Source organism: Muscardinus avellanarius (assembly GCF_963383645.1).
Source record: "Muscardinus avellanarius genome assembly, chromosome: 8".
Lineage (NCBI taxonomy): Eukaryota > Metazoa > Chordata > Mammalia > Rodentia > Gliridae > Muscardinus > Muscardinus avellanarius.
This window is the reverse complement of record NC_137794.1, coordinates 87,540,868-87,558,277: the sequence shown is the minus strand read 5'-3', so window position 1 is coordinate 87,558,277 and position 17,410 is coordinate 87,540,868. Positions and strand designations below refer to the sequence as shown.

The 17,410-nt window shown below is 40.3% G+C and overlaps 1 protein-coding gene across 1 annotated transcript in view; it reads left to right on the top strand.

Moving 5' to 3' along the window:
* Window positions 1-17,410, top strand: part of SGK1 (serum/glucocorticoid regulated kinase 1) — a gene marked incomplete at its 5' end in the record, with an annotated part of 132,769 nt that overhangs the window by 50,722 nt on the left and 64,637 nt on the right. The window contains one exon of the mRNA XM_080700290.1: window positions 3,966-4,181. Coding sequence (XP_080556416.1) covers window positions 3,966-4,181 — 216 coding nt within the window. The remainder of the gene's footprint in view (window positions 1-3,965; window positions 4,182-17,410) is intronic.

Here is a 17,410-nt window from a genome sequence, read left to right as displayed (position 1 = left end):
TTATTTCAAAATAGAAAATAAAAGAGCTGGGGGTATAGCTTCTAAGTAGACTGCCTCTGAGCTTAATCCCCAGCACCAAAAAAAAAAAAAGTCTTTTGAATACAGTTACTAATATGGTCACAAAACCCAATAGTGCAAGAAATATTGATGGATAAAAATCCCCAACTTTTAACATTAGCATACTAAATAAAAAAGATAATTTAACTAGCTATTGAAAATAGTAACATGTAAGTAAAGAAAATATATCAATTAAAACAACACATGTAATCAAAGAAAGAAATATGATTTTAATTGCTTAAGATACTTATAAACAGCTGGGCGTGGTGGTGCACGCTTGTAATCTTAGCATTTGGGAGGCTGAGACCGGAGGATCACGGTTCACAGACAGCCTCAGCTACTTAGTGAGCTCTCTGCAATTCGGTGAGACCCTGTTTCAAAATAAAGAATAAAAAAATAGGGCTGGGGGTGTAGCTCAGAGGTAGAATGTCGCTAGGTTCCATCCCCAGTGCCACAAAATAAGATACTTAAAACGTTAAATAAAACTAGTCATTAAAAATTAAAGGACAGGATGTTATAAAAGGAAGGAAAATAAAATACTCATGACCCTAACAATGAATATCTCAGCATCTATTTGCCTGTTGGTTTATTTGTATGTGTATGTGCTGGGAATTTAACCTGGGGCATTCTACCTCTGAGCTATATCTCTAGCCCTATTTTTTATTCTTTATTTACTTTATTTTATTTTGTGTGTGTGTGTGTGTGGTACTGGGGGTGGAACCCAGGGGCTTTCTACCTCTGGGCTATATTCGCAGAACTATTTTATACTTTATTTGGAAACAGGGTCTCACTAAGTTGCTGAGAGCCTCACTAAGTAGCTGAGGCTGGTTTTGAACCTGTGAGACCCTCCTGTCTCAGCCTCCCAAGCACTGGGATTACAAGCGTGTGCCACCACGCCTGGCTTTATTCTTTTTTTGAAACAGGGTCTCACCAAGTTGCAGAGGGCCTCACTAAGCAGCTGAGGCTGGCTGAGAACCTGGATCCTCCTGTCTCTGCCTCCCAAGGACTGAGATTACAAGCATGTACCACCACACCCAGCTTGCCTGTTACTTTCTATCTTTGACTATAAATAGTATATACACTGTTACCTGTGTCCATTAAAAAATTCTCTATTTAACTTTTTCTTATAATTGTGTTTTAAACATTTTTTTATGTTTTTACCATCTCCGTGGTGCATACATTTAGGGATTGTATAACATTTCATAAAGTAATAGAATAAATTTTCTTTTGCTGTTGAGCTTTGATTATTTATTTCCAGTGTATCTTTACATAATTGATTATAGTCTAATTATCTAAAATTCTGGACTGTGACTTTACTTGTTCATCTTTTTGGTATGTGCCGATTTCACTAATTGTTAAATATAAAGAGTCCATAGACAACTTTGAGGGGGGGCAAGGGGTGCTGGGGATCAAATCCATGACCTTGGTCATGCTAGGTAAATGCTCTACCACTGAGCTGACACCCAGCCCTGCAGGAGTCTTAAAAAGTATAGAAGTGACATATTAAATCAAAATAGAGGTCAAGCATTTGATGACCCTATGTCTTATGCCAATGCCTTTTAGAAATTCCATGCTTGAGCCGGGCGTGGTGGCACAAACTTATAATCCCAGCATTTGGGAGGCCGAGACAGGAGGATCTGGGTTCACAGACAGCCTCAGCTACTTAGTGAGGCTCTTGCAACTCAGTGAGACCCTACTTCAAAATAAAAAATAGGGCTGGGAGTGTAGCTCAGAGGTAGAATGCCCCTGGTTTTCATCCCCAGTACCAGAAGAAAAAGAAAGAAAGAAAGAAAGAAAGAAAGAAAGAAAGAAAGAAAGGAAGGAAGAAAGGAAGAAAGAAAGAAAGGAAAGAAGGAAGGAAGAAAGGAAGAAAGAAAGAAAAGAAGGAAGGAAGAAAGGAAGAAAGAAATAAGAAAGAAAGAAAGAAAGAAAGAAAGAAAGAAAGAAAGAAAGAAAGAAAGAAAGAGAAAGGACGAACAGAAGAAAGGAAGAAAGGAAGAAAGGAAGGAAGAAAGGAAGAAAGAAAGAAAGAAAGAAAGAAAGAAGGAAGGAAGGAAGGAAGGAAGGAAGGAAGGAAGGAAGGATGGAAGAGATTTCACGCTTGTAGACTCTGGCCTGGCGCTGCCTGGTCCTGCCTCCTCCATATCGGCAGTGCGCCTGCTGAAATTTGCTTCATCTCTTCCTGCCCATTTTCTCATATGTAAAATGAGCTTCATAATATACCTATCTTGTAAAAATGTTCTGAGGATTAAATAAAATGGGCATGTCAGACATTTAGGAGTTGCTTTTCCTACTTAAGGTGTTAGAAAACATCATCTCTTTTATGTTTGGAATAGCTATATATTTTTTTTTCTATACCTTACAGGAATTCTACATGCAAGAAATACAAGTGGTGAATTTTAGAACTTTAAAAATAAACTTGAGATAATTTCCCATCCAGAAACAACATTTTATAGCCAAGATTTTGCAATAGTGAAATACATGATAACTTGTTTAGAAATAATTAGCTCCTAAACTGTGGGGTTAGTATTTTCCCTAGTAAGCATATCTAGCAATCCACTTTAGAAACATGTGAGTTATCATTCTATCTCCATAATCATAATGTTAAGAATCGAAGTAAAGATGAGAATGGTGGTGCGCTCCTGTAATCCCAGTACTTGGGAAGCTGAAACTGGAAGATCATAGGTTTGAGACCAACATGCAATAATCTAGAGAGACCTTGTTTCAAAAAAATCAAATAGCCGGGCGTGGTGGCGCATGCTTGTAATCCCCGCGCTTGGGAGGCTGAGACAGGAGGATCGCACAGGTTCAAAGCCAGCCTCAGCTACTTAGTGAGGCTCTCAGCAACTTAGTGAGACCCTGTTTCCAAATAAAATATAAAAAAGGTCTGGGAGTATAGCCCGGAGGTAGAAAGCTTCTGGGTTCCACCCCCAGTACCACCAAAAAAAAAAAAAAAAAATCAAATAAAGCTGGGAGGATAGCTTAGAGGTAGAATGCCTTGGGCTCAACTCTCAGTCACACGCACGCACACACGCACGCACACGCACGCACGCACGCACACAAGTAACCACAGAGAGCCAACTGCATGCCAAAGCATTTGGGCATTTATTTACTTTTGGTACTGGGGATTCAACTCAGGGCAGTCTATCTCCAAGCTACAACCCCAGCCCTTTTTATTTATTTTTATTTTGAAACATGGTCTCACTAGGTTGCTGAGGTTGGCCTTGAACCTACAACCCTCTTGTCTGGGCCTCTAAAATACTGGGATCTGCTGGGCATGGTGGTGCACCCTTGTAATCCCAGCATTTGGGAGGCTGAAACAGGAGGATTGTGGTTCTTGGACAGCCTCAGCAACTTAGTGAGGCCCTCCACAACAGTGACACCCTGTTTCAAAATAAAGAATAATAAACTAGGGCTGGGGGTCTAGCTCTGAGGTAGAATGCCCCTGGGTTCCATCCCCAGTAACCCCCACACACACACACACACATACTGGGATCAACAGGCATGGGTCACCATGCACGGCATAACTGGACACTGAAAAACACTGTAGAGGTGGGAGCATAACTCTGTGTTCAATCCCCAGTACTGCAAAACAAACATACAAACAAATAATAAAATAAAAGCACTATGAAGTTTTTACAACTTGGGAGGAAATATCATAACCTCAGTCTTAAAATAAGGAGATAGACTCTGCGAAATAAAGAAACAGCCAAATAATGCACACTGTTGGAAAACCACCTATCAGCACTGATCAGTTTGGGTTGCATAAAGTCTTGAAGGAGGAGAGGTTGTGAGACTGAATTTCCGTTTCATGAGCACCCAGCCCACTACATTTCCCACCAGAGTCACATAACACATCAGAGCAAGTCTAAGGCATTTGTTTTCTCTTTTTCTTTTGCACTTGGTAGGTACGAAGATGGATCAAGAGCCCGATGGTCAGTGTGGACAAGCATCAGAGTCCCAGCCTAAAGTATACTGGGCACTCAGGCGTGCACCTTCCTCCCGGGGAGCCGGACTTTGAGCCGGCCTTGTGTCAAACATGCCTGGGCGATCATGCTTTCCAAAGAGGGATGCTCCCTCCAGAGAAGGAGTCCTGCTCATGGGAAATCCAGTCTGGATGTGAAGTAAGTTTGTTGTTGTTCTGGGTCCATTATTCTGAAGGTTCTAACTTTTCTTTCTTTCTTTCTTTCTTTCTTTCTTTCTTTCTTTCTTTCTTTCATTTGTGGTACTGGGGATAGAACCCAGGGGCTTTCTACCCCCGGGATATATTCCCAGAGCTATTTTATATTTTATTTGGAAACAGGGTCTCACTAAGTTGCTGAGAGCCTCACTAAGTAGCTGAGGCTGGCTTTGAACCCGTGTGATCCTCCTGTCTCAGCCTCCCAAGTGCTGGGATTACAAGCATGAGCCACCACACCCAGCTCAATAATTATCATTTATAATAAGTATTTTAAAGCTTCTGAGGAGGATATATAATTGTGGCATTTGTTAGCACATTTTGCTAAATTAAAAAAAATAGACTTTAAACTGTGCGTGATGAGACATGACCGTAATTCCAGTACTTGAGAGACTAAGACAGAAAGATCACCTGTTTGAGGCCAGCCTCAACAATTTAGCAAGATCCTCAGAACCTTAGTGAGATGCTGTTTCAAAACAAAGGATATAGCTAAGAGGTAGAATGCCCCTGAGTTCAATCTCCATTACCACAAAAACAAAGAAGAAGAAGAAGAAAAAAGAAATGACTTTCTAGCTAAGTATGTTGGCTCACATCTGTAATCCCAGCTATGCCAGAGGCTGAGTCAGACAGCAGACACATTCAGGGCCATCCTGGGTGACTTAGCAAGACCCTGTCTCAAAATGAACTCAAAAGGGCTGTGGACGTGGCTCAGTGGCAGAGTGCTAGCCTAGCACGCATGAGGCCTTGGGTCAATCCCTAGCCCCCCAGGGAAGGAAATAAAGGACCGTATGGTTGAGAGCAATTTCAGGCTCACAGCTATTTTGTGCAGCAGATACAGAGATTCTCCCTTATGCCTCCGGTTCCCACACATGTACAGCCTCCTTTATTGTCAACACCCCCTAGCAGAGTGGTACGTTTATTACAACTGATGAGCCCATGTTGACGCGTCATCATTGCCCAAAATCCATTAGTTTACATTAGGGTTCGCTTTTGGTGTTGTGCATCTTCTGGATCTTGACAAATGTAGAATGACGTGTGTCACAGAATAGCATCATCCAAGGCAGATTCACAGCTCCACTGTCCTAAAACCCCTCTGCGCTCTCCACTCCTCCATCCTCTCACCTCAACCCGGGCAACCATTGATCTCTGTCTGCCTCTATAGGTTTGCCTCTTATAAAATGTTATATAGTTGGAAATATGTAGTGTATTGTACTAATTTTTATGCTATTCTAAGACTCATACAGCAATGTATTTGTCACCTAGAAATTTCCCAGAAGTTGTTTATCACACAGAATATTGATTTGGGGGTGATGTAAAAAACAAGTCATAATTGCCATACACGGCTTTGCAGCTACCACTGAAGTATCTAGTTCAACGTGATTTGACTCTTTTTCAGAGCACTATGTCAATTTTAAATATTTTTCCAAGTTCAGATGGAATCATATTTTTACTGATCTGTTCTTCTTTGATACTCTAAGAATTTAATGTTGTTACTTTTGTTAATCAAAGAAAAAAACATAACTGATTCATCTTCCAGTTGTTAGGTTTTAAAAATTTAAGACTGTTTTTAATTTATAACTTAATTAGTCTCATATTTATTTTAACTATTAGATAAAATGTTATGCTATTGCCACTATACTGACATAAAAATACACCATTTGGAAGGTACTGTTACAAATTATAATTAACTTCAGGTGATTTCTCAATATATTATTCAAGTGAGTGCATCATAAAATGATAAACGTTAATAACCACCACTACCTCTTATATTTAATGAGGTAAGTATATTGCAGAGATAAAGGAATTATTTTTAGGTGTTAAAAGATTGAAAACATCAGTTCTGAATTCCTTTTAACTCTGGGATATCATGAAATGTCTTAGAATCTGTTTCCTCTGAAAAAGTAATAATTGCCTATCTACTTTCTAGGGTTATTGGAAAAATCAGAAAAGTTAGCATATACAAAATATTTCATAATAGAGCCAGGCGTGGTGGCGCACGCTTGTAATCCCAGCGTTCGGGAGGCTGAGACTGGAGGATCGTGGTTCCCGGACAGTCTCAGCTACTTAGCGAGGCCCTCTGCAACTCAGTGAGACCCGGTTTCAAAATAAAGAATAAAAAATAGGGCAGGGGGTGTAGCTCGGAGGTTGAATGCCCCTGGGTTCCATCCCCAGACCCACAAAAAAAATTTTTTTTTAATTTTCATAATAGCCAGGTATGGTGGTGCACGCTTGTAATCCCAGCATTCGGGAGGTGGAGACTGGAGGATCGCGGTTCACAGACAGCTTGAGTTACTTAGCAAGGCACTTCGAAACTCAGTGAGACCCTGTTTCAAAAATAAGAATACTAAAAAAAAAAAAAAAAAAAAAAAATAGGGCTGGGCATGTAGCTTGGAGTTAGAATTCCCCTGGGTTCCATGCCAAGTACCAAAAAAAAATTTTTTTTTCATAATGGAAGAAAGTACCACTGAGCTATACTCAAAGCCCTACATTTCATGGTCTATAAAGTTCCATGAAAATATATATCATCATTACTTACATTTGCTTATTTACATATTAACTAAACCTCTGAATCCGACTCTGGATCACCTCCAGATCTGTAATAAAAGACAATAAAGAGCTTCTAAACGCAAAGGTTGGGAAACTTTTTCAGTAAAGGGCCAGATGGTAAATATTTTTGGGTTAGCAGGCTAGACCATCTCTGTCTTTTCTATTTATCTCTGCTCCTGTAGACAAAGTAGCATAGAGTCATTGAGTCATTTGTAACTGAACAGACTTGATTTGTCCAAATGAAACTTTTATACAAATTTGTAGCCAGTCCCCTGGCCATATTTTGCAGACTCTTAGAGTCTAAGAATTTTCTAATTCATTCGAGTGTAAAAAGCCACTTTTGTGACTTAGAAGAAGGGAGAGACCTCTACACATTCTACACTGAGCACAAATGTCTACTCTAAATATTTACTTGAGTGCTTACTATCTGCCCCATTGATAGGGGCTAGGGATAGACTAACAAGTAAGTGGACTTCCACAGAAGAAGAAACAAAGAGCCAGAGGAATTTGGAGCAACATTGTGTTTCATCCTTTGTGTTCTACCTGGAGTAACAGGTAAATCATTCTCCAATTTACAATGGATTATCTGTTTCTCAGACTTGCCCAGTTTTTCTTTTTTCTTTCTTTTCTTTTCTTTACTTTTTTTTTTTTAATTCTAGGGATTGAACCTAGCATTCTACCCCTGAGCTAAACCCCAGCCCTTTTTATTTTTATTTTGAAACAGAGTCTCCTAGGTTGCTGAGAGTGTCAGTAAGTTGCTGAAGCTGTACTTAAACCTGTGATCTCCTGTCACAGCTCCCAAGTACTGGGAGTACAGGTGTGCACCATCACATCCGGCTTTTTGTTTTTAAGATCACTAAAACCTAAGATGACTCATACACTCTAACAATAAAAAAATCCATATTTTGTGCTCTTATAGGGATGAAATGATTAAATAGTTCCTTGAGAAAGTAACTCTGCCCTTTAAAAAAGTGGAGTTGTCTGGTCAAGGATGTGGCTCAGTGGTAAAGCTCTTACCTAGCACGTACAAGGCCCCAGATTCTATACCCAGCACAGCACACACGCACAAATAATAACAATAATAAATAATAACTATGTGTGGCAGGAATTTAGAGCTGCAGCGAGGTGTTGGCGATGGAGATGGAGAGGCTGTTGAAAGACCCCAAGTGGATTGTTTTAGGCAAATCATCACTTCATACTCCCCACTCTATGTTCCCTCCTAGGTAGACAGGTAAATTGAGGTTATTTGTGTTAGTCACTGAGTTTCTTCCAAGAAGTCTATTAGTAGTTTGCAGATGAAATAGGACTTTTTAAAACTTTTTAAATTATTTATGTATTTATTTATTTATATATCTTGATAATGAGAATTGAACCCAGGCATATTCCACCTCTGACATATATACCCAACACATTTTATTTTGAAACAGGGTCTCAGTAAGTGGCTGAGGCTAGCCTCAAACCTGTGATTCTCCTGTCTCAGTCTCCCAAACACTGGGGTTACAGGAGTATACCACCATACCTGGCTGAAAAGTCTTATAAAAGTAAGTACTTTTTTTTTTTCTTTTGCAGTACTGGGGTTGGAACCCAGGGTCATTCTACTTCCAAGCTACATCCCTAGCCCTATTTTTTATTCCTTATTTTGAAACAGGGTCTCACTGAGTTGCAAAGGGCCTAAGTAACTGAGAATGGCTTCAAACCTATGCAATCCTCTTGTCTTAGCCTCCCAAATGCTGGGATTACAAGCATGCGCCATCATGCCCGGCTTAAAAGTATATTTATGTGTAAATGGTGTACTGGAATCAGGTGACCTACATCCTGATGCCAGTTTGCCTTCTGTCAATGGGTCAACTCAGGCAAGTGACAAATCCTGTACACATCTTAGAATGGGCCCATCTTAAGTAAACCCTTTTTAATCTCTACTGATAGAATTTAATGACCTACAAGTGAAAATAAATTCCTTTGATGTTTAAAGATAAAACTTCCCAGTACTTGGGAAGCTGAGACAGGAGGATCACACAGCTTCAAAGCCTGCAGCTTCAGCTACTTAGTGAGGTTTTCAGCAGCTTAGTGAGACCCTGTTTCTAAATGAAATATAAAATAGGTCTGAGAGTATAGCTTAGAGGTAGAAACCCTCTGGGTTCCAACCCCCTTACCACATACACACACACACACACACACACACACACACACACACACACAACATAGAAAATGAGGTGAGAATATTGTAAATAAAATAAGAAACAAAAATAAGTCCAAATCCTTTATGAATAATTGTGAAGGTGCCCTTCTCTCCAACTTTAAAAATAGCACATTTTGCCTGGCGTAATGACTCATATAATCCCAGTATGTGGGAAGTAGGCTGAGACAGGAGGCCAAAGGTTCAAAGTCTGCAAAGGTTCAAAAACTTAGCAAGACTGTATTTCAAAATAAAAAAATAAAAAGGGCTGGAGTTTAGCTCAGAGGCAAAAATGCCCTTGCGTTCAGTCCCCAGTACCAAAAAAGAAAAAAAGATATTCTAAATGTTTCCTGCAGTGACCCCAAAGCACTAAGTTACATTGCATTCCACCAGGGCTTGCCATAGTGTAGTTGGTGGCCTTTAAATATGTTTTTCCCATGGAAGATACTAGGATATTTGTATTGTCACTAAATCACTCGGAAGAATAGCAATATTGTGATGTCACTGGTAGCGCTATCTGAAATGGATTGCTTATAAATTAAACTGATCTTTCTGGGAATGAGATGAGAAAGATGATAACAAAAAGCTGTGAGCAGTGTTACTAAATAATGCATGCCAGTGGAGCACGGCCGCAGCTTTCGGTCTGAAGTCAGCTCTCAGGCAACAAAGAGGAAAGGGCCAATGCAGTTCTCAATGGGTGCTTGGCAGCAAAACACGGCCACCAGCTCCATCCTGTCCTGGGCTCACAGGGCCTTCAGTATGCAAATCAGCCAGGTGGGGAGGGGAGGACAGACTTACTTAGCAGAGAAAGGAGGGAAGGAAACCCATGTTAAGGAAAGCATAGGGAAGGCTCGTGCTGACAACCTGAACATACAATGTCATCTTTCCTTTCAGCCTTAAGTGACAGAAAACACACACGCCCACACCCACTCACATTTCATCTTACAGCAGTGCTAGAAAACAAGATATGCCATTGTATGGTTAAGGGATAATTAAAAATCTCTGCAATAAACTGGTGGGGTGGTGCATGCCTGTAATGCCAGCACTTGGGTGGCTGTCAGAAGAACTGCAGCTTCAAGGACAGCCTCAGCTACTTAGCAAGGCTCTCAGCAACTTAGTGGGAACCTGTTTTCAAATAAAAAATAAATAGGGCTTGGGCTATATCTCAGAGGTAGAATGCCCCTGGGTTCAGTCCTCAGCGCTAATAAAAGCTGGATGTGGTGGTGCACGCATGTAATCCAGCATTTGGGAGGCTGAGACAGGAGGGTCTGAGTTCATAGCCAGCCTCAGCTACTTAGTGAGGCTCTCTGCAACTTAGTGAGACCCTGCTTCAAAATAAAGAATAAGCTGTACATGGTGGCGCATGCTTGTAATCCATCATTCGGGTGGTGGAGATGAGAGGATCACGGTTCGTGGACAGCCTCAGCTACTTAGCAAGGCCCTTCACAACTCAGTGAGACCCTGTTTCAAAAATAAAAAGACTAAAAAATAGGGGTGGGGGAGTAGCTTGGAGGTAGAATGCCCCTGGGTTCCATCTCTAGTACCACAAAAAAAGAATATTAATGAAAACATCCAACCCAATCTGACTTATGTAGATATTTATATATAATAAGGAATATATTTTTCTTTAAACATACTTTGAAGAGTTACAAAAACAGACTAAGAATTAGATCAAGTATATCTCAACAACTTTTAAAAAGCAGGTCATGGCACAATTTGCTAAACTTAGAAACTAAGAACAATATGAGAGCCAGCTGCCAGCCCTGCCAATCGACCCGCTGGGAATTCAAAACCAGCCTTCTTAATAACTCTAAGATTACATAGGAAATAAAGGAAATTAATAACTATTGTATTTACAATACCAATGGGGAAATGCAAATTGAAACAATGAAATCCCTGATTTGTCTGTCTGTATTTCTTTAGTTATTTTGGTACTGGGAATTGAACTCAGGGCCATTCCACCACTGAGCTTCACCCCCATGCCTTTTTTTATTTCTTATTTTAAGACTGGGTTTTACTAACTTGCTGAAGCTGGCCTTGAACCTGAGATCCTACTGTCTTAACCATTCAAATATTGAGATTGCAGGCATGTGCCAACTCCACATTTGTCTTTATTCCATCAAATTGGCAAATGTTGAAATGATAATATTACATTGGAAAAAGTAGGGAGAAAACACTTCATGGACGTTTTTAGCAGTGCTTCTCTATTAAAACTTTTAGAATCAGAGCCAGGCATGGCGGTGTGCACCTGTAATTGTAATATTTGAGAGGCTGAGCAGGAGGATTGCAAAGTCTCAGTCTCAGAAACTTAGCATGACCCTCAGCAATATAGCAAGACCCTGTTTAAAAATTTTTTTTAATTAGGATTGCATACTTTTTTTTTTTTTTTTTTTTGCAATACTGGGAATGGAACTCAGGGGGTTCTACCTCCAAGCTCTACCCCCAGCCCTATTTTTTATTCTTTATTTTGAAACAGGGCTTCACTGAGTTGCAAAGGGCCTTACTAAGTAGGTGAGGCTGTGCGCAGACCATGATCCTCCTGTCTCAGCCTCCCGAATGCTGGGATTACAAGCGTGTGCCACCATGCCCGGCTAAACTTTGGTTCTTTTTATGTGTGTGTGTGTGTGTGTGTGTGTGTGTGTGTGTGTGTGTGTCTGTGTCTAAGTGCAAATAAAAAGACCTGATCATATGTGCTTCAAACTGAAACAATGATAAACCTCTTTTAGAATTGGCAGGTGATATGCAGTTAAGAGATTAATAAAGAAGGACTTCAGCTTAATCTATGTTTGAATTTTCAAGATGGCATTGATATATTACTAGGGGGTTGGGGGTAAACACCATCCCCACTGGGAGACCCACTTGTAGGAAGGAACATTTACCATTTTGCCCTATTGGTAGGAAGTCAGATGGCATCACAGACAGGGTTTCCATGAGATCATTCCATCACTAAAAGGAAAGGCCCTGGAGGAAATTGGAAAACTCAGTGTTTTTGCTCCCACGGCGCCTCGCTTACCCTCACTCTGTCAAGCAGCTTGCTGCAGCCTCCTGGCTCTGAGTTCAGGTACTCGCGGATTTGCTGGGCTCCCCCGCAGTCATGAAATCCCGGGTATTTCTGGTCTCTCTCCTCCTGGGGCCTTGCACAGATGCCATAAAGTTAGTGTTCTCTCTCCCTCTTTTTTTTCCCCTCTCCCTTTATTAGCTGATACTGAAATTGTGCTCATGCAAATCTTTTTTAACATGAAAAGGAGAGGAGACTAAGAAAACTCTGCAGCGGGTGCTCGCTGTAATCGCCTGCATTCCGGAGGCTGCGCGCCAGGGCTGGCGGCTGACTCCCATTAAGCCTGCCCTCACATATGGGATAGATTTGGCTGAGTGAGGATTTCCTCAGACTCCTCTGTCTTTCATTTGAAGGCAGCCTGGAAGGTGCTTAGTCAGCAGCCGAAGGCTGAAGCCAGGGTCCTGCGTACTGTTTTTAAGGCCTAGTGAAATCAGAGTCCTGTGGAAGGGGCCGTGCCTTGTGGAGCAGTTCAGAACCACTTTACGACACACAGAACTAACAGAGTCGTCGACATGATTAAATGCAAGGTCACTGCCTCTTCCTTCTCAGCAATTGAGCAGAGACAATAGAAGACACTTTTAATTAAGCCAACTTGACACAGTTCTGGGCTGGAGTCCGGGGCCCTTTGCTTGCTCAGCATTTCGGGTTTCTCATCCCCATCTGTCAAGCTACCAGCTCCAAGGTGTACTATGCCCTTTATATTTCTTCTCCAATTTGTTGAGCTGTTCCTTTGAAGCCCAGGAAGCTTGGAAGGGAAATGGTCAGCTGAGAAATAGTTTCCATACTGACTGACTTTCATATCGTCTGGAGTTTTTCTAATCTTTCTTAAAAAGATGCTATAAAAATATATTTGAATTGGCCGGACGGCTTTACAGATTTCTGGTTTCTTTTCATTTACACCACAACTTTTTATTAAGGCTTATAGGAATTAAAATAGCAGTGCTTCAGTCTGAGTGTGAAGCCATGTGTGGTAACGCATGCTTACAGTTCCAGTACTTGGGAGGCTGAGACAGGAGGATCACACAGGTTCAAAGCCAGACTCGGCTACTTAGTGAGGCTCTCAGCAACTTAGTGAGACCCTGTTTCCAAATAAAATTTAAAAATAGGTCTGGGAGTATAGCCTGGAGGTAGAAAGTCCCTGGAATCCATCCCTAGTAACACACACACACACACACACACACACACACTAAAATAAAAATAAAAATCTGAGTGTGAACTGGGCATGGTGGCACACACTTGTAATCCCAGCATTGGGAAGGCTGAGGCAGGAGGATAGTGGTTCAAGGACAGCCTCAGCTACTTTGTGAGCTCCTTTGCAACTCAATGAGACCCTGTTTCAAAATAAAGACTAAAAAATTAGGGCTGGAGTATAGCTCAAAGATAGAATGTCCCTGGGTTCCACCCCCAGTACCTAAAAAAAAAAAAAATCTGAGTGTGGTGATACATGCCTGCAATCTCAGCACTTGAGAGGCATAGACAGGAGGATCATAGGTCTGAGGCCATCCTCAGCAACTTAGCAAGATCCTGTTTCAAAATAAAAAATAAAATGTAGAATGCCCCTGGGTGCAATCCCCTGTACCAAAAATTCCCATAAAAAATAAATAAATAACAGTGCTTCAAACTACCCCTTTTCCCCAGTTCTCTGCTTTTTAAAAAAAATTTCCAAGCTATAGTCCCAGCCCATTTTTTTTTTTTTTAATGTGTGTGTGGTACTGGGGATGGAACCCAAGGGCATTCAACCTCTGAACTATACACCCCCAGTCTTATTTTGTATTCTTTATTTTGAAACAGGGACTCAGTAAGCTGCAAAGGGCCTCACTAAGTAGCTGAGGCTGTCCACGAATTGCCATCCTCCTGTCTCAGCCTCCCAAATTCTGGGATTACAAGTGTGCACCACCACATCCAGCTGGCAGTTTTATTTCTTATTTGGAAACAGGGTCTCCTTTGGTTGCTGGAAGACTCTCTAAATTGCCGAGGCTGGCTTTGAACCTGCAATCCTCCTGTTTTAGCCTCCCAAGTACCGGGATTATAAGCGTGTGCCACCACGCCAAGCTTCAGGTTTCTGCTCCTAACATAACGCATCATGTTCTCAAGAGCAGGGAGGTCTGGGGATTTCTAAGCTTGTGTCCATAATTGTGTTTCTTTATAAATTTTTAATCATGCTATCCTTAGGAAAGCACTCATCACATAAAACAAGTGCTTATTTGCTCCGTGTACTTAGAATGTGAGCAAATGGGTGACATTCTATCAAGACCCATAAAACCTGAGTTCTACACCCAGCTTGGCCACTGGCAGGTCACGTGACCTTACACCATCACCTGACCTGAGGCTCTCCTGGACGTCCAGAAGACAGTGCTGCCTACCTCACTGGCGGTTGAGAGGGTAAGAATCAAATAAGAGAGCATACATGGGAGCTCTTTATTTATTTAGAGCTGGGGATTGAACGCAGGGGCATGCTGCCTCGGAGCTACACCCCCAGCCCTTTTTATTTTGAAACAGGATCTCATTAAGTTGCTGAGAATCTCCCAAAATTGCTAAATCTGACCTTGAACTTGTGATCCTCTTGTCTAGGGCTCCCAAGTACTGGGATAACTGTACCTAGCTGTAGAAGCTCTTTATACAAGAAAAACTTGGCAGGCTGAGGTTGGAGGACCTCAGGTTCAGGAACACTCTCAGAAACTTAGTGAGACTCTGTTTCAAACCAAAAAAAGGGGGGGGGGGGCTGGATGTATAGCACAGAGGTAGAATGCCCCTGGATTCCGTTTCTACTACCAAATAAATAAATAAATGAGAAGTTTAAAAGATAAAAATAAAATAGGGCTGAATGTCTAGCTCAGAGAAAGAATGCCCCTGAGTTCAATTCCTAGTACCAAAAAGAAGAAGAAGAAGAAGAAGAAGAAGAAGAAGAAGAAGAAGAAGAAGAAGAAGAAGGAGGAGAAGAAGAAGAAGGAGAATAGGAAGAAAGAAAAAACTATAAAGTACATTTGAAATATCACTAATTGGCAAATATATGTAGGGGCAATAAAAGCTGAAAAGGCTTCAAAGCAAGTAAATACTTCTAAGGAAAGACAAGCATCACATTTTCAAAAATTCTTAATTTAAAAAATAATAACATAATAAAGACTGCCTTAACATAGTGTCATGAGAGATATTAAAAATAATTAACTTGCTGGGCGTGGTGGCGCAAGCTTGTAATCCCGGCGCTTGGGAGGCTGAGACAGGAGGATCACGCAGGTTCGAAGCCAGCCTCAGCTGGCTTAAGAGACCCTTTTTCCAACTAAAATATAAAATAGGTCTGGGAGTGTAGCCTGGAGGTAGAAGGCTCCTGGGTTCCATCCCCAGTACCACCAAAGGATAAAAAAATAATAATAAAATAAATAATAATAATTAACTTGCCCTCTTAGAACAGTGAAAATTCCTATAACTACTATCACCAATATTAAATGTTGTTATTGTAAACAGAATTGGAAAAATTTTACCCCAAAAAACTTGAAATTCTTTTCTCTAAAAGGCAACATTAAAAAAAAAATAGTAATTCTAACTGGGAGTATATAAAGCAGAATAAACACTCCTGATTCCTCTTTGAAGCTCTCAGCGTTTTGGCTTTGGAATACAATAATTTGAAATGTCCTAAGTAACCTTCAGCTCAAGCAATTCTCTTTGGAGAAGAGCCATGAAAAGATGACCTTGTTATCCTAGCTCCTGCTATGAGCTATTAGGTAGCTAAATTTGCCATTTTCAGATTTTTTTTTTTTTTTTTTCAGTACAAGGGATGGAACCCAGGGGCATTCTACCTCTGAGCTACACCTCCAGCCCTATTTTTTGTATTCTTTATTTTTTTAATTTTTTTTTCTGTTTTTTGTGGTGCTGGGGATGGAACTCAGGGCTTTTTTAAAAACCTCCAGGCTACACTCCCAGACCTATTTTGAATTTATTTGGAAACAGGGTCTCACTAAGTTGCTGAGAGCCTCACTATGTAGCTGAAGCTGGCTTTGAACCTGTGCAATCCTCCTGTCTCAGCCTCCCAAGTACTGGGATTACAAGCATGCACCACCACACCCAGCTTTTATTCTTTATTTTGAAACAGGGTCTCACTGAGTTGCAAAGAGCCTCAGTAGCTGAGGCTGTCCAGGAACTGCAATCCTCCAGTCTCAGCCTCCCAAATGCTGGGATTACAAGCATGAGCCACGACGCCCAGTTTATGTAAGAATGTTTAATAACTGTATGATTGATACCTTTAAGAATAATTTCATTTTCTTTATATATTAACTATTTTCATTTTATGTGTGTGATCTTTCAGTTTTTCCTCAAACATAATTGTTTCTTTGAATGATTGTCATCACTGTATATATGATGGTAAAACTACCATTTTTTACTTAATATTAGACATATCTGTATGTTGTTTCATAAATTCAGTAATTATCATTAGAGTTAACATTGCATCAGATTGATACATTATATAACTATAAACCTTCTATTAGCCTTTTCATTTTATTAATTTCTTTCTTTTTTGAGTAAAGCTGCAAATTATGTTTTTATTCTCGGTTTGAAAAACATTAGAATAAATTGAACCTTAGTATAAATTACCAGGAATAAAGTGGTTTGAAGATAATAACGGTGCTTGTCAAAATAATTTCTAAACCAATTTAGAAATAGATGAGTCAATAAAAATATCACTAGCATCATATGGACAAACCTATTCCACTAGCACTTCACCCCTTGAAGGCAGTGGCATGTTTTAATTTTTAATTTAGTTAAATGATGCATCTTTGATTTGATGCTTATCTCTTTACCAAAAAAGCTGGCATTTTAAATATATTGTTCAGACTTCCTTATGAAAATTGTTTCTTTCTTTGTCTCTTTATGTGTTAAAATTTTGTACTTGCCATGCTTGGTGGGGCACACCTCTAATCCCAATACTTGGAAGACTGAGACAGAAGGATCGCAGGTTAAAGGTCAGCTTCAGCAATATAATGAAACTTAGCAACCTAGCGAGATGCAGTTTCAAAATAAAGAAAATAGGGCTAAATGTGTAGCAAAGAATCAGACCCCGCACTTGGGTTTAATCTTGAGTACAAAAAAAAATTGCACTTTTATTAATTTACAATTATTTTCTTAAAAATTTACTTACTTATTGTAATACTGGGGGCTGAACCACCCAGAGGTACTTTTACCACTGAGCTGCATCCCTACCTGTGAAAATTCTTTTCTGAGTCTTTGTTATTAAATTCACAAAAATGAAGCAGGTTTGGTTTCTTTATATTAGAGAAGAAATATCTGTCTGTGTTCACTGTGCTGCTAGGATACACCACACTCTCTTTCGCCCAAAAAGACACCAAGCAAGCCAGCCCTTGTTCAGATCAGAAGAGCTGTATGTGAAAGAACTCAAGTATAC